Source organism: Haliaeetus leucocephalus, unplaced genomic scaffold, assembly GCF_000737465.1.
Source record: "Haliaeetus leucocephalus isolate CR32 unplaced genomic scaffold, Haliaeetus_leucocephalus-4.0 Scaffold657, whole genome shotgun sequence".
Lineage (NCBI taxonomy): Eukaryota > Metazoa > Chordata > Aves > Accipitriformes > Accipitridae > Haliaeetus > Haliaeetus leucocephalus.
The window spans coordinates 3,298,614-3,323,297 of record NW_010973093.1 but is presented as its reverse complement, the minus strand read 5'-3'; the positions used below and the strand labels follow the sequence as shown (position 1 = coordinate 3,323,297).

Below are 24,684 nucleotides of genomic sequence, written 5' to 3'. Positions count from 1 at the left end.
TTACATGAAGGAGATAGGAGGGATCAAGCAAAAAGAGTCACTAAACGGAAAGTTTTTATTTAAAGAACCTGATGGCCTAAACCAGAAGTTGGAACAGTAAAAAGCACTGAAGAATGAGTATGAGCAACCAGTTAAAAATCCTTGCGAGGGTATCGTTAAAGTGATACATTGCAGGTTATGGGAAACAACGGGACTGAACAAGGGGGGAGAGCTCCTGTACCTCCCATGGACACTGCCTGCAAAAGTGGCCCACCCTTATTAAAGTGCTCATTTTTCACAAGGTGGCCTGGTCCTGTCTCCCACAACTCACAGGTAGGCACGAACGGCCACCTCACGCCAAGCTACCAGCCAGCAAAATTAAAAGCTTCAAGCTAAACACGAATGGGCAGCCTGCTCTTTGGAGCCATTCCCAAAATAACCCCATAGGCATCAGAGAGAAGAACACTTAGAGCCTTGCCTGGACACGTGTCTAAAAATGTCCAAAAATAGCTCCCGCTTCCCCTTTGAAAAACACTGCGGTTCCCAATGCCTCACAGGAACTCTGTTTCTGCTCAGAGAAGCCACAAACTAAGTGAGCAGCCCAGAACTGATCTATGAGCACATCTGGACTAGCCGAGATAGGCCTTACAGAGAAGAAAAAAAATAAAGATTTTAAACAGCATGTGTCAAATCCAGGGACCTTTATTTCTCTGGAATGGAAAGAATTTGCCAGCCTGGACAAAAAATTGCAGGCGGCGATTGTACATTCTTTCAAATAAAAAAAGAGAACACACACACAAGAGTTTGGCTCCATAAATTTCTGTCGTAAGAAACAACTTTGAATTGTACACCAAGCTTTTTACAAAGCATTAATGTTAAGATGTTTTACCGTGCTCTATCACATTCTTGGCCATTTTATACAGAATACGCCATACCAAATGCTACATCAGTTTAAGACATTTTTAAAAATTAGTATTAAAAAGATACAAAGGCATGTTGGCTTTCATTTGGGTTTTTTATTAAGACATGGGAGTTTTCTTTCTTTGTTTTCCTAAGGAAGTCACTAAAAAAATATAATAACTTAATTCGTAAGGACAAGATTGGTTAAAAATCCAGCCTTGCTTGCTTGGCAGCCTTCTGAGCTCGTACCTCTGTTGCTTCCATTAGTCTACCAGCACCGCAGGCTGCAGACGTGTCCTGCGGGGTCTCAGCCTGCACTCCAGATCTGTCCATGCTCTCATTTACTGTTTTTGTTCAGTTTTCACCGCAGCCAGGAAATATTCCTGGCCAAACGCTAAAAGCGATCTTCAGCCAAACAGGGGATTTCAATCTGGGCCAATTTCACATGGGTTTAGCCCTTTGTCTTTTGCCTCTTTGTACATCCTTTGGAAGTCTTTGAAACGAGGGGCACAGCCTAACCTGGCCTCCCCAAAGTGCATGCGTCCCGTGAAAAGGAAGTCTCCGTCTCCCGGTTTCACCCCACACTCCAGCAGGGTCTTTATTTGTCCTCGCCAGTTCCCACTTTCCCCTGTGAGCTGAAAGACTTTGCTCTTCTGCCTGTACAGTTTGTTGACACCAACATGAATTATGGATTCTTGCTCTTCTGCCTTGTTCGTAACATCTTGAATGGAGCCTCTGATCACTGGAAACAAAAAAAGGACATAAGGAAGAGTTACCCAAAACCCCTCTGGAAGAACCAGGTCCAAACTCAGCCCCATGCAACCAGGCAGCTCAAGGGGAACTGATTTCACTACAGCAGACCCAGTTTTGGTCCTTTGTTATTTTTAGAGTTAAGTTTATAACAGTAACCTCCAACATATATTTGTATTTGTTACAGTTTATGTTTGTAAGCTGTCCATCAAATGGCATCCACATATTAAATTTAAACACAGAAATAATTACATCAGAAAAAGAGCATCAGTCATGATAAAGAGTTCTAACAAGATACATGCTTAATGCTCCCTGAGAATGTACTTTCTGTTCTTCAGCCATTACAGATACCAGCTAATATTATTTTCTCCTTTAAAAAGGGAAGCAGGGAGAATTATTGAAACTTTTGGTCTTCGTCAACAGTCCACTTTAGGGCAGCACGTAAAGGCCTCTCCTAGATGCACCCAAGTCTTTGAACTTCTACTTCTTTGTGGTTGCTAGGTCATTCTCTGTCTGCCCTGGGGAAGTGACAGCTGGGCACACAGTTTTGAGGTCCTTCACACCATCTCCTCCTCCCTCTCCCATGCACACAGCCCCTTTACACCACATTTACTGCTGGTGGAAGTTGCCAAGTGCAAGTAGGTGTCCATCAGTGTTTGTGGACATCGTTCAAGGGAGCCACCCTGGGGAGAAGGGAGGGGGGAAGCAACAACTCACCAAAATCACTAGTGCAGACAGCCAAGAGGACCTCTGTGTCACTGCATGGTCGGCAGGGAGCTGGAGAGAAAGGGTCAGAGTTAGCAAAGGACTAGATGATAGTAAATAAATAAACCAGTATTTAAATTAACCAAAAACGGGACACACGCATACACACACAACACAGGGACAAGTGGTCCAAAGACCTGTCAGGCATCAGTAATGCTACACGAAATGGAGGCTAACCCTAGCCCCCAGGAGATTTTTGTACTTAAGCAGGAATATGGATCTCTTTAACACTCCTGCCGGGATATATTATCTAGTAAACATGCCACACACACTCTGCTGTGCTTATGCAAAATACATTTTGATATGGGTGCATTTGCAGCATGCTCTGCTGTAAATTCAAACCTCTCAAAAAGACTTTGAAGATCATGCGCCCTTTAAACTGTGATGGCAAAGCTTCTTTCTTACAATTTCTATCAAGTGTTGTTGGGCTATTTCAGAAGCCATTTAGTCTATCACCACATCAAAGATCCAGAAGGTTACAGAGTGGGGGAGGCAAAGAGGAGAGGGAAAAAAACCCAGCGCATGTGTTTGAGGACGTCGAGGCAAAGCGGAAACTCGAGCCCCGTATCTGTTAGAGCTCAAGCAGCACAAAGACCATTTCCTGTACTGCTGGAAACATTTGGATATCTGCACTAATCTAATCAATGCAAGAATGTGGCTCCTCTTTGTACTCGGCCAGCTATTTCTGAGGAGAAGGTACTGTAGTTGCAGTACAGATGTTTCTATAATACCCTGTTGAGTTCAGGAATTTGCTTACTATCAGGGTCTGCCCTGCCCAGCGATGCTAATTAAGTCTGTCCACTGGTGGCCCAAGGATCAGAGCCCATGTCTTTCGCTTGATGTCATCTTGGAGCAGCACTTACACATCAGTCAGAAAAATGAAAACCCATCAAGCGTGCTGCTCCGCCTGGATTAGTGCAGGCAAAGACTACAGCAAAGCAGGGCTCACGCTGGAGGCGAGGCAAATCATTGGAGCTACAGCTCATTTCATCATGCAGTCCACGCTCAAACCTCCAACTGAAGCTACCCCACTTCTCCCCACCCCCAAAAAATTTAGGGTTTGAACCTCAACATCTGAAAACACTTAAGTAACCAGGTTCCCAAATAGTCACACCCTTCCTCTCACCCCTGCCCGCTTCCCGGAGAAGTAGATTTAAACTAGTCTAATCAACACGTAGCTGGTGCCTACGATGCTCAGCTATTAGCCTTCCTCTGTTAGACGGCACAAGCCATTCTTTAATGTAAGACGTGGTAAATCTCTTATTTTTTCCAAGGTCCCAGAAAAGCAGTGATCCAGAAAGAAGGATTATTGAACCAAATCCACCAGATTTGCTCCAGTCAGATGATTAATACACAGTGTAACATGCTGTTTAATAGGATTAAAGAGAATGTAAAATGCACATTTCTGGGCAGGGATATTTGAAGGAATAATTCAAGAAGGTTAAAAAGCTCCAGAAGAAGAGACAAGGAATAGGCAAAATAGTTTTGTTAGAGCATCTGGATCAATCAGGCATTTCTATTTGTCTGAATGAGGCTGAATGCCTCCAGGGCCTTTAGAAACAAGGCAGCCTTTACTGCCCTTCTTTCCCCCACATACCATTTCAGCTCTCTTTTTTGGAAAAGTTTGGAAACTGTTTAATATCATGAGAAATACAGAGCCAGCCAAAGCCTGGACATAATTGGAGTACTATAATAAATTCAGTCTAAAGATATTTTAAATTTTACACTCAAGAGATTTTCATTAATGGCTAGACCAAACACCAAAGTTTCATCTGACAGAGAAAATAATATTAGTCACGTAACATCCTACTATGGAGTTGTTTCATTCATGGCACCTACCAAATTCATCCAGGGCAAATGCCCCTCTTCCCCAGCTTCCCTCTGCCCAAATCAGGACCAGAGTTAGATCCACCAAATGGAGGGAATGTGCAAACCCGCACAAATCCTACAGCATTTTCACATGGACAGAAGCTCTAAAACAAAGCACAGCTGATGGACATCCTCAAAATCCACAGCTGGATTTCAGACACTGGATTTCAGATATTTTGTTCTGCAAGGATCTAATAATGAAAAGGCATCTCAGCCTTTTTAAGTCTGAGTGAAAACAGCCTTGGTTTAGACCAGACATCTCTGTAGTTCATCCAACCCCATCAGAAGATTGAAAAAACCAAAATGACTAAGCCATTTTTGTTCTCAAAAGGAGCGCAACACAAGCAACAGCATTAAAGATGAAAAACAAAATACTTTAAAAGTGGTTCCTTCCATTTAAATAGACTGACACTATAATAAATCAAATTAACAAATCTCCACATATACACGGAACCAAATCATTTTAATTGTGGACTCTAGGCAAAATCCTGCATCGTTTTTAAATGCAAAAGGAAATTAAAAGTGCTCAGCACTGCTCACACTAGATCATTACTTAAAACCTACTTCAGATCCATGCTGACTCACAGCAGTGTGGTGGCATGCAAGCTTATTTAACAACCATTTACCACCGCCCATCACTGCAATACCAGACATATGAACAACAGAAATCCTCTTCCGTGGAACAACTGCCACATCTGCATTCACAGAGTATCAAGTATATCTTGCAAGTGGCAAAAACAAGGTATGCAAGCACAGATGGAACGTGAGTCGTGAAGGATTACTGCCGAGGTAAATGGACCATTAAAAAGCAAATAACATTCACTCGCTACAACCAAAGCTTCATTCCTATACAGTCTCATAAAAGAAACAAAATCCTTAGGAGGAGGCAATGCCTACACTTTCTTTTGAATCACAGCCATTAAGGAATCTGTGTGTTTATGCTGCAAGTTAGCGATTTTAGCTGCAGCTCAGCACTCATTCACTCCAGGATGGGGCGGCAGGTGTTTTCCTCCATCAGTATGTCAAAACGACACACACACCTCAGGCTAAAATGGGAAGCATCCTTATAACTAAAAAAAGGAAACCAAAAAAAGTACTTCATTTGTGCACAGCAGGTGAAGACGTTCATTTTCTGGGGAAACGGGCCCGGTTACTAAACAAGACGGCTGTGTTTGCTGGATGCCCGACTCCCTGGGGATGTCTCGAGGGCTGCCCAGGTTCTCGCGTCCAAAAGCAAGTCTATGAACTTGCAACAACAATATCAACGTCAGCTGCTCTAATTCCTTTAAACTCGATAAGCCAAAGAGCCTTAATTCATACAGCAGCAGGGAAAGGGTGGAAAAAAAAAAAAAAAAGAGAGAAAAGCAACGTTTTATTGAAGCCCTCTAAAGCCCAGATGCCTATAACTCAACTCCACCGCCAGTGGCATAAAGCCTGCATTGTGCACGTCGGCTGCTGACTCTCCTGGGAATGCCTTTGATGGATTTTGACAGTATCCTGACCTGAAGTAACCTGAGGCAGCCCTCTCCCTCCACCGCCCCAGTCCAGTGCCTCCAAAGGCCTCTCTATTCACCTCCCCGCAGAGGGAGATGTAATTACATCATTCCTCACAAGCCAGCAGTCATGTCCCAGCTGCTTTGAGCGATTTGCCCTCTGAACCTGATGTTACCGAGGAGGACGTGGCGATACTAACAATAGACTGCACTTGTTGGCCAACAGCTTTGTCAAACACGTTGCTGGTCCTCTCCGCGGGGAGGCAGAAAAGCTTAGGAAGAGGGAAGGACATGCCCCGAGGAGACGCCATCAGCTCTAGAAGGTCCCCAGCTCAGCCAGCACCAGGGAATTGAGTTGTCCAGAAAGGATCCCCTCCAATATTGGGGATGGATTTAAGTGCACCTTCACTGCTGCAATTTAGCATGCGCCTCCTCTGCCTCGAGAGCTGTGGGTATGCGTTGCCATCCTCTCTCAGCACACACACGTAACTTCAGTCCTTCCTCCTTTGGTTTGCGACATTTGCACATAACCCTTCTATCCTCTGAAAATAGATGGGGGTTATTTCAAGGGCCATCGTCACGGTTTAGGACGACAGCTCCCTGCAGGACACGTTCAAAGTGAGACGTGCTGGCTCTGGCTGCAGGCGTCACTGAAACCATGTGAATGGGCCTGATCTTCTTTTGAAACATTTGTGTTTCAACAGCCACCCATTGGTCCAACTGACCTTACCGTACCCCAAAATCAGCTTCCAACCCGTAAGTAAGAAGTCTCCTCTGTCTGTCCTGAATTTTCTCAACACGCTCCACAACCTCATAGCTATCAAGAATACTAGATGAATCAGGCTGCAGGTCTCTATACACTGTCCCAAAGTTCCACTTACTGAGCCCAAAAGACCTTCTCCATCCACCCTACGTCTCTGGGTAGGCTCTGCTGAACATACATCACTGCTCCGGCAGCGCGCACAGGAAGAGAGACACCCTTTAAGCAGAAGTGAAAATGTTTAACACAAAGTAATTGCAGAAAACCGCTTTACCGAGGAATACCCTTTGGTTTTATAAAGAAGTTTGTATACGCGTGCGGTGTGGTAGAGGTGTGGATGGTGGGGGAGGGAAACAGAGCTGGTTTATCTGCGCTTCCAGTTTCCGTGGCATACATCACCCACACATTAGTGTTTCTGAATAATCCTTTGAAGAGCAATCAGACCTTTTAAGTATCAAAAGCTACTGAGGAGGCCCAGGCAGGGTTGGAGCATTATTTTCTGTTAGTTCTAGGTTTAAAACTTTTGATTAAAACAAGGAGTCTTTTCTCTTGCATGCTCAGCAGAAGACATTCAAATGGGTCTTGTCGCAGACCAAGTTGCTTTAAGCTAAGCCAGCCCGTACTGCAGCACCTCAAGCCGTGCCAGTGTGGGGCCACAGCAGACCCATCTCCCGGATCAAAGCTTTCAACCTGACATCAGCATTAGTTCATATGGAACAAAAAAAACCCACCCACACTCTTCAAATTCTTGCTGGCAGCTCTGTAATTGCAACTGTACTGGAAAGGGCATCATAGGATGAGTCTCCTTCCTGGAAACATGGAGTACAGACTTACAAGAGCAGATTATAAAAATAGAGATGCGGTTTCTCCAATGATGGTGCATTTCTCGGTCATTTTTCTGAGTCCTAAGCAGAAGTGACTATGTCTCAACTGATTACTGGAACTCTGATTTAGCTGGGAGACAAGAGTTTAAGGGCAAACATCATATGAGCAAGAAAAAAAAAATCTTGCCCTGATCCTGCTTAAACTAATTAAAAATTAGAATAAATCCTGTAATTATTTGTCCTAAGTTTGCCTAGGCTTCCTCCGTGAAGAGGCAGCATAAAACAAACCTTTCACAGCTCATATCGCAAACAAAAAGACCTGCTACCTTGCAGTGGAGGTGAACAAGAATTTGACAACCACTCTGGTTTACCAGGCTTTGACTAGTCATCTCCTTTCTAGATATAGCTTCAACTTTCCTCACCCCCTCAGATAGCTCTTCCTGAGCAAGTCAAAATAACATTCAACCTCAAAACGCTCACAACCCCACACCAATACACCATCTAAACTACATCAATGCATCTGCACGTCAGTGCATCTCAGATTTAAAATGAACATGCTAGCTGGGAGCTCAGGCCAGCAGAGGTTCATCCAGCCCACCTGCATTTAACATAATACCTGCAGCCACGTAGAGAGCGAAAATGTGGCCAGATGACACGGAGCATCTCCGCAGCTGGGCTGGAAGTTACTGACACCCAGTCACAACACACAGAGGAGCTCTCTCATCACCTTTTTGTTTTACAAGGTTTTCCTGTCTTTGGATGGGGTAGGATTACACGGCCTTCTGCAAGCACTGCACTTTTCCCAGCATGTCAGTAGAAAAACGCCAAGTCAGGGAGCAAACACAAGAGTTGGACTTGCACTACTCTGAGCCCCTTGGCTCAGTAAGCCTCAGACATGGGATCCAAAGGGATTGTGCTTCTTCGATGAATAGAAGGTTAATGCTATGAATAACATACTGAGATAGTTTAGTGCTCTTCTAAAGGCAGAAGAATTCATCCCCCTATTTGCTAGAAAGTTAATCTGAGTCCCTTTGCTGAGCAGAAAAGGCAGCTCAGAACGAGGACCATGAGCAAAGATACAAAACTCAAAGACTCCCTTCTTCTACAGTCAAAACCCAGCCAAGATTTGGTACAGGACAAGATGGTGATTCAGCTGCTGGACCAAAATCATGATGCTGCAATGGACATTCTCCCCTGACTTCTTTATGTGAAGCAGGGATATTGGTGATTTCACCTCCTCAGAAAAGAAAGTGTCAACTCCAGTTCCTTGCCTTAGCTCGTTTCTAACATTCAGTTCAACTTGCACATATGTACAAGTTTCCAGAAGTAACTTGGAAAATATAGACACTGGCCAAGAACAATTTAAACCTGCAAATAAGTTTAATGAAATGCAGACTTTCATATACTGTGGCATGGACTGTGCCAAAAGAATTGAGTTAATACCACTTCCTTCCTGCAAAGAAAGAATAAAAAAAGCATATTGTAAACCTCACCATTAGAGATGTGATGACCTTCGTGTTCTGAGAAACTTTAAGACAAGAGACCATAAACCAGAAACGTATCTTTTCACAGAAATGTCTTCCAAAAGGGTATTAAAGTTCTTAAGTACGAAAGAAGACTATTTATGTAAACAGTGTGAGGAAGAGATTTGGTACTAGGCAAGCTCCATTTGGAACAGTTTTCAAAATGAAACTTGGCGCAGCAGCTACAGAGCATGTAAGGATCCTCTGGGATTGCAGAGTCAATGCCTTTTTTGCTGTTCCAAGATGCAGCACCCATTCTAACAAATGAGCTGAAAGGTCAGCTAGAAACACAAACAGCCATTTGTTTGGGTTTTTGGTTTTTTTTTTAAAAAAGGGGGGGGGGGGGTAAACCACAGAGCAGTTTTTATTCAAGCAGCATTAGACACTATTAAACTCTACCTCCAAGCCCACGCATGAGTTGCATCAACCCAGGAGATATTACGACAAGTGTCATATCTTTGAGACACTTCTTTGTCCCACCTCCTCTGGGCTGCTTATTGCTCCATCAGGAAAAAATAATGCCCGTCCCAAACACCGTCTCCCTTCCTGGCCCACCTCCCCTCCTGCTGTACGCAGCCAACAGGCACAGTTCAGTCTCCATCAATACCCTAACCCTCTCCACCCTCTTCATCCCAGGGCAGCGTTCAAAGAGCAGTGCTGGGCTTTGGGCTCCCACACGGCCATGGCAAACCTCGGTGCTGGGGTGGGCAGCGATGTAATGGTAACGGGATCAGTGCCAACTCCCAACCAAGCTCCTACACTTACCCGTTGCATCATCAGCCCTGTACAAATCCTCAGTTACAGTCAAGTCTGCAATGTATCGTGTCCAAAAAGCCCTACTCAGCAGATCAGGTTTTCAGTTAAATTCCTTCTGTCTGAATTGCAGCAGAAGAGAGAGAGCCCAGCAAACAAGAAGTGTCTCTGCAACTGTATTAGTCCACATTTCTGTGCAAACAGCATTTGCAAGCATCCGTCATTTCTTTGCTGTCTCTCTCCCCCCTTCCTAACTGCAATTAAAGAGAAAAGCAGGCAGAAAGGTAACTGCTGGGAATTTCTCCTGCTGTATGCACACAAGACACCAATATAAAACCATAAAAAATACATCTATTTGTTCACAGAAAACACCTCTCTCCTTCCTCGAACGTACTGCTGCTGCCCAAGGGGGATTAGGAGCAGGAAGCGCTGGGCAGGCGTGAGGACAGACAAGTGCTGGAAGTCGAAGGTGCCTCTGGACGGTTGAGGGACTCCTCCGATCTCCTCTGACCTTGCAGCAGCAGAAGGGCTGGGGCAGCACCTCTCTCCTGGCTGTCCCACGAGAACCTGCCAGCACAGGCAGCTGTAGCATCGCACCTCCACACTGCCCATCTACCGCCCGGCAGCACAGGACCTAATCAAATATTTTTACTGACTCAAAACCCACAAGATTTATGGCTTGGCTCATCCCCTCCTAAAATTCACTCAGAAAATATTTCTTTTTTCTTCTAAAGAAAATGTCATTCCAAAGCCTTGTAAAAGCACGCACTAATCAGATCTAGGAAAACATAAAGTTATAAAGAAAGTTTTGATGTCTTGTTTGGTTTTGTCTCTGACAGCTAACAAAACACTCAGCTGAGATATCATGCAGTGCTTGCAAGGCAGAAAAAAAAAAGTAAGGTGTTTTTTACTCCCGTGCCCTGGGGAAGCTGTGCAGCCAGGCACATGGCTCTGGTGCCAGAGCCCCTACCAGGGCTATGGGAGAGGCTGGAGCCAGCACCTACTACCAGCCTGGTAACCTGCCAAGAATACAAAGCCTTCCCTCCCTCCCCACCACCCTCCTCTTCGGTCCGGTCCATTAATGCCTCCTATGGAGCAGGGGAATAGAATTAAGTAACAAGTGGCTGGTTAAAGTTAAACCCTGAGAGTGGAGTAATGACAGATCAAAGATTAAGTGAGTCTTAAAAAAAAAAGAAAAAAAAGTAGCATACGTGCACTCACATCCACACAGGTCCTTCTCCTCCCTGTTTCTAAAAATCAAATTCTTTTTCGTATGTGGGAGAGCTCTGAAGGAACAAGGCCAGTTTTCATTTTAAAATCACGTTTATTTGATCAGCCTATTCTTGAGGAGGACTGTGGAAGGCCTACATCTCACACAGTGAGACCTTCAATGTTATAACATTGTTCAGTTAACTCCCCAAAAAGTTACTTAGGGTTTTTCATTTGTAACAGGAAAAGCTTTAAGATATATACACCTTTTCTTACTTAACAGCCCACACTTCTTTGTCATATTAAGATCATTCACCTGTTCTACATAAGCTTGGACTTTTTCCTTTTTTTTTTCCCCTCTTAATTTCTCACATCCACTTATACATCAGTGAAGTTGGTGTAAAGCTACGAACAGTTCTGGTGGGGCAGGGGTGCATCCTATACAAACAGGAACGATCCTGGGGGGTAGGTTAAGGCAATGGAAAGCCATGCGAGCCTCCGTGCGCATATCCCAGCACTAATGATCACTACAATTCTCCCAGCAGCAGGCCTTTGATCCAGAAAGGACATGGGCAAACACCAGAGTTTATGCCTGTTGCAGGAGTCAATGCCCAAATCCCATATAGGGGCCAGAGCAGTGCAGGAAGATACCTGAGGAGGTACCCATACAACCCACACAAAAAAAATCCTTCCACAGTTTTCAATCAGCAGCAGAAGTTACTGCTGGATCAAAGCTGTGTGTCATGTGGCAGCAGCTTTTTTGACCCAGTATTAAATCTCCCAGGGTCAGATTTAGCATATCACAGCTTTGGGTCCAGGGTAGCTTCCAAGTATCCATGCAATATTACTGTGTGTATTTTCTGGCTTCTACGACAGATTAAGGTGAAAGAGAGTTTCTGTCCTGCAAATCAAGGCAAAATTTGGCCCATGTTTCAGTAAGTTTCTTATTCCTCAGGGAAGGTAGGGGGTGGGAGGAGGAATGCGGTTCCCCGGCCCTCCCATCCCTTCTTTAACTACAGCCTCAGGAATTAGCAAACTAAACAGTTTTGCAGAGCAAGCACAGAGCATTATTAAAGACTGCCAAGCAACTCCGTTGGATTGCAAATCTGTTTGTGGGACTATCTTCCACAGTACATAAAGGTCAGAGCAAAGCAGAGCCCCAGCTGCCCGGACAATACACCTGACTGCTTATTGGTTTTGACTGCCCACTGAGTTGAGAAATAAGCTAACGGCATTCGTGGCCAGTCTAGCAAAAATAAGCTATTTTCTTACCCCCTCTCCCCTGCAGCTGTGTATTTATCATTGCAGCTCCATTGTCACCTCCGCTGCCCACTGCAAAACCAACTACTGTCCTGGCAACATCAAAGGACAAGCAGGGCCAGAGGAGACTGCTGTCAAACTCATTTTCTTGGGGGAAGGAGAGATTAAACTAGGGCAGCTCTCCAGTTTTGGTTTTTTTAGGTGAAGACTTCTCAGTTCAACATTTTCGACCTTATTGAGGCTCAGATCCCGAAAACGTCACCCTTGCTCAATTTAGGAACATGTAAGAGCGTGTGTGTTCCCTGAGCATCAGAACTGCCCTTTGAAATCATTTCATACAGGAAGAAACCCAAAACCTTTGCTCTCAAACTCTCCCCCCCCAGTCAATCATTCGCTGCAAATCTGACCACTTTAGGCACATGAATAATTAAAGCAGGTTTCTAGCTCCTCAAAATTAATCCCACTCCAGGCTCTGTTATACAGCAACCAGCTTGACCAATTTAGATGTTGACCCGTGACACCCAGTTCAGTGATATGCTCTTAAAAACTGGCTTACAATGTGCTTTTTCAAATACATATAGGGTTAGGGAATGCTGTTTACTCTTTCATACAGTTACTTTGTGTCTAGTTTTGTATCATCGTTTAAGATGGGAAAAGACATGAAAGTTACTACGGAAGACCTTCCTGCAAGGAGGGTAAGCACACAAAAAGCTATTTAGAAAATAACATTTCCTAAAGTAGGACTGTCAACATGGTCCCTTACAAGGCCAATAATTGAAGTGTGTATTTTGAACAACTGCATTAAAGGCTGTTTTCTGGTGGTTTTCTCTTAAAACTTGCTGCTTACCTTTTAGAGAGAGAAAAAGCGTATAAACAACAGCAAACCTTTTGCTGCACTGGTGAGCCTACCTTACATGCCACTCAGACAACGTGTACTCAGACTTACAGAACAGATCCCTCAACTTTGCTTTGCTGCTTGTTATGCATTTCACCAGCAAATCCTGATGGGAGGAGTGCGATATCAATTCTGTTCTTCTGTGCAAGTCAAACCACACCACACTCAGATTTGCTTTTTTCCCCCCTAACACAGCTTAACCCCAAGAGGTATGAGAGTTTTATCCTGTGCAGAAAACTGGGGTGAGGGGGGAACAAAGCAAGCCATTTTTCTCATCTGATGGGGTGTATTGGAATATACACCCCTGCCAACCCTGCAGCACACAGCAGAGCTCCCACCCCTGCCACATCGCACAGTGCCAACACCTCGGATGGTCACAATGACTCAGGCAGAACCTATGGTAAGCATAAAGGTCGCGGGGACTTTCAATTTAAGTGTTCCAAGTGCCTCTTTCCATCACTTCTGCTAATGGCAGCGATGAGCACAGCGGGGACCAACCGTGATTTCCATATTGCGACTACCTTGGCAGAGAGCGGGCATGGCAGCCGCAGCTTCCTCCTCACCGGCCTCTGGGACAAAAAACAAGAATGTTTCCACTCCAACAAGAAGTGAAAAATACACCAGCGCATCTGCTGCTTCCGGCTATAAAGCTTAGCAGCGCATTCAGCCTCCAAGAAAGGAAAAAAAAAAATTGGATATTTGGGAGCAACCAGAGGAAAGCATGAGATTAGAAGCCTACGAGCTGCAACGACAACAGTGCTCTGGGAGAATACCTGCAGAGATATGGCAGATTGGTGCCCCACCTCTGCCAAACCCAAACTGCATCAACAATCAAAAGTTAAGAGGGGTGCTTCAAAAAGCTATTTGTTAGTAGAAACACTGGCATAGCCCAAATACTTATGAACATTCTTAATTTCCAATCTGTTTTCTCAGGTCAGTGAATTAACAGCATACAGGAAATAGCTGAATATTGTTCTTAATTAGTTAACTGGATTTATCCAGTTTTAGCTAGTTTTTCAGATACCCACCTGAGTGCTGTGCCTCCTATCTATTCGTATTCGCAGCCAGGTACCCAGCATTAATAAAGAAAACCTATAAAACAGTTACTAGAACCTGCACTAAGTGGGTAGATGCCATCAAGATAAAGGGACATTTTTGTTAAAGTTTCACTTCTTTACTACACAAAAGCCGGTGGGTAATGAAATGGCTTTCTATTTACCTCCTGAGCTCTAACAACCAAATTACAGACATCCCCATGAGTATGCAATGGGGAAAGCAAACTACACAGCTTAGATAAAGCTGGATCCAGAGCTTGGAACTGACACTCTTGAAACACAGACTTTAGGTAACAAAATAAAGGTCATTCGGTGGGGCGGGGGAGGGGGAAGAGGATTTACCTTCCTCTCCAAAACGCTTGCTCAAACCTACAGATTTCAGACTAGTTGAGCAGAAACTGAAGAACTTAAAAAGCAAATTACTCTGAAGGGACATTCACACTTTCCATAGGAATTTAATCCAAGCAGCTTGCTGCGTTGCAAGGCAGACCTACACCAGGCACAGGCTCCACTATAGCAGAGAAGCTCATGTGGGTCAACACCTTCAGAAAACTTCTAGGAACTATATGGCCGAACAACACTTTTGCCAAAACCTCCATCTACTTGCCAGTATAGCCGAAACCCAGAGTGTTTTCCTCCAGCGCAAGCAGAAAAGATTAGAATCAACAGAATTCAGCAACCTAAACAAGTTCTGCTGCTTCTCAAATGGCCTTGAGCCAAAATGTCACAGTGCCTCAGTTCTTCAGTTGGGCAAACACCAAGGCTTCAGAGCCTTACTGCAAGCATGAGCTGAAGTTAATGGACCATCAGTGTGTATGGGAATTAAATAGGGGTCCAATCCAAAACCTCATCTGAAATCAAAAGCACTTTCAGTCAGCCATCACTTTGGGTATCAAGAGGAGAACGTGCCCATTAAGATGTCTGAATTCTCAAGGTGACCCTTCTTAGGGACTACTCACATAAAATGGTGACAAGCACTGTAGCATGCTTGCCTTCACTCCTCTGCCCAGCTTAAGAAACTACAAAGCCCCAGAAATGCACTTTTTTTGCTTGTTACTATCACAGTAAAAACCTTCCCATACCAAATCTCAGCAACCCGAATTAAAACCTATCAGTACACTACACATGCTTCTTACAGTTAGGGAAGTCTTAAGAGAATGTGATAAGGCAGACTCAGAGGCAAGAAAAGGGTTAAATCCCCAAAATCTGGAAAATCATAAGACTGCACTGTGTCATTCAACCTTCCTGAGAAAAGGGAAAGGCCAATTCAGAACCTGTGTATGTTTTCTACTGAATTATTTGCTAGACTCTGATTAAGTGGGAAAGAATGACTGTAAACTAATAAAACTTGAGGTTTTCTAATTAAACCACAGGCACCCTGCCAAGCATTGTTGATTTGTGGATGCACCCTGCAATGTCAGGACTCTGAGGACACAACAGGTCATTAAGGTATTAAACAGATGACTTATACTCTTTAATCAGAGCTGGGATGCCAGGTTAGGAAGAGAGAGTAAACTCAAGGGCAGAGTACAATAATTATCACCAGGAAACAAACACGCCATTTAGGGAAAGCAGAGAGAAGTTGTTAGCGAGTAGTTATTGCACAAGGAAAGGGCTGGATTACTGAGCCCCACACCTGGGTCTTTTACGATAGTCATCTCCCCCAATCTGCAGTGGTAGGAAAATAATGCAATATTTGTGACTTTTGGTCCTTCGCCGTCAGACGAAGCGCTGCAGCGTTAAGCGAGACCAGGAAGCGCGCGAGCTTCCTCTGCCCAGCTCTGCCAGCACATCTCAGCCCCCATCTGCAACAGCATCTCACAGCACTGACACCTCTTCACGCGTACTGCCAGTTCTGCTGAACTCCGTCAAACTGCAACTAAGCCATGAGCAGGCTCGTTTTACCAGTGTGCAACTGCCAAAATGCTGTAAGCCACGTTTGTGACCAAGGGACAGAAGTATGCTTGGAGACAAATGCAGAACCTTAAATCCAGTTTTCAGCTCTTTTAAGGTCAGCACTTGCCTCTGGCTTGAGCCACCTCTCCGATGAAGAAGCCACCAGTGATTTCAGTCAATTGATTGTAAACTTCCCCTCCAAACGAACAGCTCAGTGAAGGGCATTTCTTTGGAGGTTTCACAGAAAAACTTAAAGCAGCTCCAGCAGAAAGGAGGTCCATGAACTGCAAAGAGCCCCAGATATATTGCTCTATAGAAGCCTCACAAGGCAGCTACTTGGCAGTTTCCCCAGACATATAGATATTTATAGGAGAATAAAAGTGCTCATCTGACTGAGTAGTGGAAAGAGTCATGTATGGCATTTTCATCGTGTTTTCACCCCCCGCCACCCCTCTCCAGAGTCTGGGGATCCAAAAAAAGGCAAGGGAAATAATTTAAAATACAATAGAGATCCCTAGTTTGCCCTGAAGGCTCTGCTGATGAACTGTTGAAGAGCTGCTTCTGTCCAAACAAGACACTGGGAGGGTGAAGCAGATAGCCTACCACATTGTTTTATAAGACAGCACTGAAATTCAACCAGTGTCTGTTACAGCTGAAAATACAGCAGTCACAGAAAAAGTGATTTAATATGCCTATCAAAGAGGAAGGCTGTAATTGGATTCAGTCCTCAGTTTGACTTTGGAAAGTCTCTGAAGAAAACGTCCATCAGCTTTAAAAATCTCCAAGATTTTATGTGGAATGAAGAGCACTTACTTCTAAAAACACAGCAGTTTGTGCCGGCTTGTGATGTTAAATATGCCAGCAGCGAGTCCTCTTGATTTTAGCGGAGCTCAGGAGAAAGCATATTTATGTGCAAACTAAAAACAGCAGTGATGAGCTGTATTTTTTGCATATTATTTTACTATATGCAAAAGCAGTTTCAACTTTCTTCAGAAAAAAGAAGTATAGGGCTTTTCTTGGTAAGTTTAAGTGACTTATCACTAGCCTGCCTCTGTCTCCATCCTCACAGCCTGTCAAAGAAAGAAGCACTGAATCTGGGAACATTCTCCAAATAACTGATTAAACAATGTATTTAATGTCTTCTGCAATGGAATTTTACTACATAGCTAACATTCTGCACAGCATATTCATCTTTGCAGAAATGATCTTACTGGGAAAACAGCTCTGCAGCACATACCCTACTTCTTCTGCAGCACTTGTAAAATGCAGAAGCAGAGAAGTCTGCTTAAAATGCAGAACCCTCAACAGTAAGCTACAAGTTGCATACACAGCAAGAGTAAAGAAGGCAACTTAAATATTTGAATATTTGTGTTTATGGGTTTTTTTGTTTTAATGGCAAACACGCCATCTATCAGTTCTGGGGGTTACTGCATTAGCCCTCAGCTGACGACCGTCTTGCTGAGTTAAGAACTGTTCATCTCAGTCCTACTAAGATCTGTACAAAAAAAAAACCAAAAGCCACATCTGAATTGGTGTACCAATATCTAAACGCTAGCAGGGTGGTGAGTATGCACAAATATACAAAGATTTAAATCCAGAGTCCTGTTGCAGAAGGGAGCCAGGGGAGGGGAGAGGATGGGACTCAAGTTCTGCAATTACTTATCCCAAAAAAGGAGGGATGCAATGCCTAGAAGATACAGCTGCAGTTTAATTAACCACACCACTGCTTATCAAGTAGCATCTCAGGCAAAGCATATGGCAACACTACCGCAGAATCTAGACAGCCTACGTACAGCGTCTTAGGCTGGCTTTACATCAGGTTTTACCCTGGGACGAGTCATCCATCTCAAGTGGGCTGTGGGGACTCTTCTGCCCTGCTGCAGGGCTGCCTTCACTCCCTACCATTTCATTTCGAAAGAGAAATCTGTTTGCCACCATGGCCTCGCACTTAAAATACCTAAACCTTGAAACCTCCATAGTCATTTGGGACAAACTATCCTAGATCTGCTATTCCTCGGGCTATTCTGGAGGGTTTGGGGGGTAAAAACTAGAGGCAATTCTGAATGGAGGAGATGCATGAATCAGATACTGCCTATCTAAAGAGAATTTCCCCTTCCCCCCTGTCATCCTCCACAAATGCCAGTCTTCTTCTCAAACTAACTGATTAGCACAATTAGGTTACACCTAGAGCTATTGTTCCCAAATGGTATTTAGCTTGCTATTTAGTATCAGACTTTACAGGCTTGTAAGCTCTTTCAGTTTGTCCACTCCCCCTTCCTAAAAGCTTTTGGCATAAAATTCCTCCCTACAAAAGTTGCTTTTCATAATGGTTGAGAGAAAAGACAACACCAGCACTGTAAAAGTATTGTCACGGCGTTGAAGAGCTCTGCCATGGCACAGTAATGCTCAAGAAAGTGGAATAGGCAGAGCTGAGGAAGGAACACACCATTTTCCTTGTTTAAAAAAAAAAAAAGCAAGCCATAATTAGGTCAGCAAGTAGCAGTAGTTTCAGAGAAAAAAAAAAAAAAAAAACAAACACGGAAAAGGAGTTCCTCCTTGTTTAAATGTTTATTATTCAAAACATGCAGCAGGGTCTTAAAAACTGAGTAAAAAAGTAGTTAGAAAACTGTTACAGCAAGGCTCGGAAGCCCAGTTCACACTGGAGTTCAATGTAGGGTAAAGCCAGCTCCTGTGATTCACCCCGCGCCTGCAAGGGGAGAATCGTTCACAACGTAGCCCTTAACAAATCATTTGGAATTCAGCCTATGCTACCAGCTTCCAAAAAACAACAACTACAAAAGAAAAAAAAAAACAGAAAAAAAAAATCTTCCACAATAGCCTGTTTATAAAACATGTCCTTAAAAGCACATGAAATTTAGACCCAACCACTTTCCCACTCACTCACTCTGCCATCTGTTATGCATCCCGTACAGTACGTGAAAATACGACCAATATCCCAGAACTCACCAGAAACTGTGTGCAAATCAGACGCTATCCCCTTGTTCATCAATTCGTACTGGAAGCCTGTAATCTTCCTGCTAATGTCCTGCTGAGGAGTGGCCTCAATAAACAGGCCCCCCTGATCATAGCCAAAGCAATATACTTTACTGGGGCTGCGATCTCCATCTCGGACCAAGAGTTTCAGTTCTCCAGTTTTTTCCAAATAAATATTTGCTCCTGCAGAGTCCTTGAAGGGCTTTATGCAAACAGTCAAATGTTTGTAAGAGGCAGGTGAAGTATTGGGTCGCAGGTTGACTATGAGTGCTCCTGTGGGATACATCCACTCTATTGACCCTTCAGAACAGCGGAGGTAGACCTGTTCAACATCCTTCTTGTGAGACTCGTGAGTTAAGCCACTGGGGGAAGAAAGAAAGAGAAAGTTAGAGAAATGACAGAGCTAGTAATGTGACTGTCATAACCTCAAACCTTCAAAGACCCACATCAACAAACGCAGGAAACCTGTGACAGTATTTAGTATTAGCCCATCCAGCTTGGGAGCGGTCAGAAGTGCTTGTCTCTTGCAAGACTGCAACCTTAATATTATGGGACAATTTTAAATCATCTCCCAAAAGAAAAAGTCAAACCACTAGTAATTGCATACAAAATTAAATGGGATATAAGCACATGATCAAAAGCAATTAAATTACTACAGCCTCAGTTACTGCCCATCAGCTGAGCTGTGGCAAATGACTTGGCGCACACTAAGTAAAACACGTACGCTTGAACTCCCTTCCTGGTGGCTTAAACCAGCACGTTTTCCAGCTTCACAGATCGGACTCCACCTTTTTTCTGAGTACTTTGTTCCCCTTCCAAGTCTATATTCCCAATGGATCTGAAACTGGGAGGGATGCCAAGCTCACCCTGTGAACTGGAACAAAGGGATGCTCTGGGTGCTACTGATACCCTCTGCCCCCGCTGGGCAGCCCCAACCTCCAAACTGGGAGGTAGGGAGAGAAGACACTACACTCCCCAGTCATAGCTGGGGAAGCATTGAACTATGCTGCTTTCTTCGGTACGTACCTGTTCCCCCACTTCTCCCCATATGAGGTTTAAATTTAGCTTATCACTTTACTGCCCAGGTCTGATGGGCTACGAGCAGACACACAGCTATGGGTGTTCAGCAAAAAAGAGAACACGTGGCCAGCGACTATAGCTGGGGCACAGGGCCACCGTCAGTCCCATGTCCTTACCCAGCACTGTGGCCAAAAATTAACACCCCAACAGCCATTTCGAGAGCTGGTCATCACAGAGATGGGATAGGAGAGCAACGTGGGGATCCCAGGGCCAAGTGCTAGTGAAAGGAGAGCAAACTGCTGGGCTTAAGCAGGATGACTAGTAAACCCCCATGACTTGCTTGCCCACAGCCTAAACCAAGGCTAGCTCTAAACAACCCTTGCTGCCTGTCACTGATGCTGGACCAACCCCACAGGTCCTGTACCCAGAGTGACTCAAAGCACTAATGCGACACTGCATGCTGTAGGCACTCCAGTTAAAAGAAAAAGTTGTGGGAAGCCTGGTTTATTGGTTGCAGCATTTGGGCCATTAGGCAAAAAATCCTTCGGTCCCAGTCCCTGTCCTGTCACAAACCTATTATGCGAGTGTGAGCAAATCACTTCACTACCAAGCTTGTTTCTCCTCCTACGCTTTGCGCACCTAGTTCCCAAACATAAGCATCTTTTATTCTGTGCCTGTAGAGCACCACCCAAAATGAGATTCTTCAACACAGCTCACGGGTCTGCTTTGCAGGACTTTAGAGAAGCTTCACAACATTCCCACTTGCAGGCAGATGAACCAAGACAGAAAAAAAAAATAATTAAAAAGGATTCAGTGACTCGTCTGAGGTTACACAGGAAATCTGTGGCAAAGAACATATTTTAGTGTAGTGCAAGTAATGACATCAAGTTCTGGTTTCTCAACAGAAACCTCCAAATACACAGTTCCTCACCCCAATGATATATTCAGGTGCTGAACAGGGTTAAATTCAAGTCAGCATTTAGAAAGTAACTAGAAGCCATGTGTAAAAAAGGGGAAAAAAAAAACCCCATATGGTTTGCATTTACTGTTGACGTGACTCATTATTGTGAGTGTCAGTGTGACCCACTTGATAGAGGTTACATGAGGAAACTCAGAAAAAAAAGTCATATTTAATAACAATAGTGCCTGCAAACATGTGCTTTTGAATAATCTTGAAAGCCACATCAAGAACACAGATGAGGAGAAAAGAGGGACAAGTTTTTGACCTTTAGTCTCTTGCCCTCAAATTCAGTAGTACTTAACACATTCAGGAAACTTAGCTTGCAATGGGATATTTCAAGCTGACTGTAAATCCACATCTGGTCCACAAAATCAGTTTTCACCACAGCATGCGCATGATGCCACTCAACAGAAAGCACAGAAGTCTGTTTATGTGCAAGCAGTGGATAAGTGAAATTAAAGAGTGTAAAGCTTATCCCTCAGCAAAGGGGCAAAAAACTACCCTGACACATCACTTGTTCCTACTCAAGACATCAAAACAAGCTGCAGAGGTTTTGCAGAACTTATACTGGCAAATTCCACCCTAGAGCCTGAGTCCTTAAACAGAAGGAAGATACCAGGGGCAAAACTCTGAACTTATGCAGTGAAACTGCTGTTGCAAGTGATCCCAACAACACTGAGGCAGTCAATTTCTGCCAGAGAAAAAAGCCTTAGCATTCATTTTGCTCAAACGTTCATGCTGTTCAAACAAAAAACAGGGTGGACTCTGAAATTATCTTCTGAAAGCCAATTATATCCCACAGGCAAGAGTGATGCCATTAGACAGATACATCAAGCACAAGTACCTGTACCCATTAAGCCTTATAATAAAGGATGACTCAAAAGTTAAGCAGATTTCAAAATACATGCTCACATTACTTAACAGCAACCACCATCATCCAGTAAAACCTGTCGCTTTGCTTTCTGTCAAAATGACATGTCACCACATTGAGAGATTGTTTAACGTCATGTTTAGTTCTCACTAGCCAGTCATCAGACACACCATGTCCATAAAACAATGGCGGTCCAGGAGCCTTTTTTTTTTTCATTTCCAAGCTCATTTGAGTTTTGTTTTTGTTTTTTTAAGTACATGGCAAGGAGATAGGGCAGCTGTTTGATGGTTACAGTGATGGATGAGCCATCCATCCTCCCTTCCAAATCTGTGCTGTTTATTGGGACGTACTTCTGCAACAAGTACTGCTTCCTCATACCAATCCATGAGGACATCCTGAATCACTGCATTTGTCTCCTCACTCTTATCCCTTTCTGGTTTCTGCCATCCCCCTATCACTGCCCTGAAAGATCTATTATGGTATCAGTGCAGTAAGCTGTTCTGCTGCAACATGCAACAGGTGTTTAAAGAAAAAGGGAGTGGGAGGAATATTCACACTATCTACTTTAGCTACTTCCTTTCTTTATTCTATTACAGATGCTCTGAAGAGCCCTAGAAGTACCCATGTCCTCCCAGCACCCCTCAGTGAACGCAGGGAACTTTCACTCCTAACTTGGAGTTTTTAATGAAAGATGACAACCTAGAGAGCATCAAGACTTCCCCAGAGCATCCACTGGTGCAGAGGGTAAGACTGATTGACTTAAGCAGCCACATCAGAGCTGAATTCTAGCTCCTACAGCCTATAGTAAAAAAAGCCAGGCTAGCATATTCTCAGCCTGTCACTGAAGCACTTTTGCCCAAAGCATTGAGAGGTCACTGCGGTATGAAAACCTGAAGTTACAGCAAGAGTAATAGCCAGGCACACACCATAGTGAAGCTTCTGCTTTCTTCTGGACAAAGCTTTCCTGGAAGCTCTCTGTCAAGCTATTTATTAAGATGCTGCTATGGCCTATTGAGTGTACTTAAATTGCAGGTGTCAAGCTGTGCATTGCATCAGATTTCCCTGGAAGTGTGAGAAATATCTATAGGAATCCTAGTGAAGCTTTTCATACTACTCAGGGACATAAGCTCATCACCTCTCCACAAGCTAATTGGAAAAAGAAAATCACATCCAGAATATTCTACTTCTAAGATTGTTGCTTTTAATATAGACATGTACATAAAGGTGAGAAAACACCTTCAGGTTTACTGTAAGAGACTCTCAAATCTGCCAGCACAAGACAACCTAGAACTTCACTGTGGGAAGAAAGACTACATTTTGGCATTCAGTTCACAGGTTTTTCAAACAGTTAAAGTAAAAAACATCACATGATTTCAAAACATTATATTCCACATAAAAAAAAAAAATCCTTTCTGACCCATACAGCTATTAGTATCCACACTGAAATACTTAATTAGATGTATTTACTGGTACATCAAATTACCTTTCCTTCTTAACTGCTAGTCTTTTAGGACAAAGCAGATGATATTTAATGGCCTTAGGACTGCCAGCATTTCTGATGACACCTGTTTTCTACCAGCAAGGCCAAAGTCAGCCTGGTTTACATTATCCTCTCCCGAGACTCCTGTCCACCTGGACTCCAGGGCTCACTCACACAAATAAAACCACCCAGACTAAACTGTGCATGCAAGAGGGCAGCTCCTCCTTCCCTGTGCCTCCAACAGCATCATCACAGAGCTGTCGCCATCAGCCCTGCTTTGGCACACCAGAGCAACAACAGTGAGTGAGTCCAAGCTTGCATCACCAGTTCACCCCAAACTCAGTTACAGTAAATGATATTTCACTTCCCCCCCCAAGCATCACCCCCTCAGGTGACATGGGTGGTCACTGCTTGCTCTAAGAAAACAGGACAAAAATGAGAACCAAATGGCCAGTCACTGCTTGCTCTAAGAAAACAGGACAAAAATAAGAACCAAACAGGACAGAATTACAGGGGTTTGTCATTTTTCTTTTAAAAAACAGGCTGCGGTACCAGGTGGTAAGGTCCAGGTAAGTACATGCAGCTAAGATGCTTAGCAATGAAAGCAGGTACAGCTTTTTTCTTTTTTTTTTTTTTGGGGGGGGGGGGAAAAAAAAAGGATAAAATTAGGAGTTTGCCCCAGAACTAATAGGTTTTTTCCCTATCAAACAGACTCGCGTTCAAGTGGATTCACTGCAATTATGCATCAATCGTCAAGAGTCAGAAGAAAAGTTCAGAAGAAAGTAAATACCAAGCATCTGCATGTTTCAGACAGTAACAGATAAGAAATTGCGATGTTGAAAGTCAATCCAGCTGTTACCCCGCTTTGAATTCTCCCTACTCCAAAATACCCTACTGATACAAGCTGGGCAAACTTTTAAAGAAAGTCAGATCTGAGCAGAATATTAGAGTCAAAACGTTTTACTCTCCAAGGACAGAAAGCCTGGCCCAGCAACACTTGCTTGTTAGCAGAGTCGCTTTTTTAAAACTACGAACAGTGGAGGAGGTCACAGACCCAACCACACGCGTTAAACTTATTACAAGCAATTAAAGGAAAGATAATTTGGCAGATAAACACTTGAGAACTGGAGAGGTTTCACAACCAGCGCAATTAGAATAAATCAGGAGCGAGGCCGCTGTGCCAGCCTGCTCCCAGGGCTCATCATCACCATCATCATCATCTCCTCCGCGGGACGAAGTGCGGGATAACTTCCCGGCAGCAGGGAGCGGCACCGGGGCTGCGGTGCGGCTGAGTGCCAAGTGCCGGGACCTGCACGGAGCGGGGCAGCGGGGAAGGGCGCCCGGACGCGGCCCCAGCCCCGGCCCCGCGGAGGGACGCCCCCGCTGCGGCGGGGAGCGCCCCGCAGGTGCACCGCATCCCGGGGCCG

At 44.1% G+C, this 24,684-nt stretch overlaps 1 protein-coding gene across 1 annotated transcript; it reads right to left on the bottom strand.

The window, feature by feature from the left end:
- Nucleotides 1-665: 665 nt before the first annotated feature.
- Nucleotides 666-20,159, bottom strand: METRNL (meteorin, glial cell differentiation regulator-like). Its single transcript, XM_010579487.1, has 4 exons — nucleotides 20,122-20,159; nucleotides 18,899-19,287; nucleotides 2,347-2,406; nucleotides 666-1,621 (listed from the first exon to the last, which is right to left on the bottom strand). The coding sequence occupies exons 1-4, from the start codon at nucleotides 20,157-20,159 to the stop codon at nucleotides 1,305-1,307; spliced, it is 804 nt and encodes a 267-aa protein (XP_010577789.1). The 3' UTR covers nucleotides 666-1,304.
- Nucleotides 20,160-24,684: the final 4,525 nt, after the last annotated feature.

What these genes read in the sequence shown, in the direction of transcription:
- METRNL (XM_010579487.1), bottom strand. Translation starts at nt 20,159, where the DNA reads ATGGCTGTTGGGGTGTTAATTTTTGGCCACAGTGCTGG. An exon ending in TGATTTGCACACAGTTTCTG is followed by an intron (nt 2,407 to 18,898) that starts GTGAGTTCTGGG and finishes CTTTCTCTCCAG; the next exon opens with CTCCCTGCCGACCATGCAGT. An exon ending in TGTCTGCACTAGTGATTTTG is followed by an intron (nt 1,622 to 2,346) that starts GTGAGTTGTTGC and finishes TTTTGTTTCCAG; the next exon opens with TGATCAGAGGCTCCATTCAA.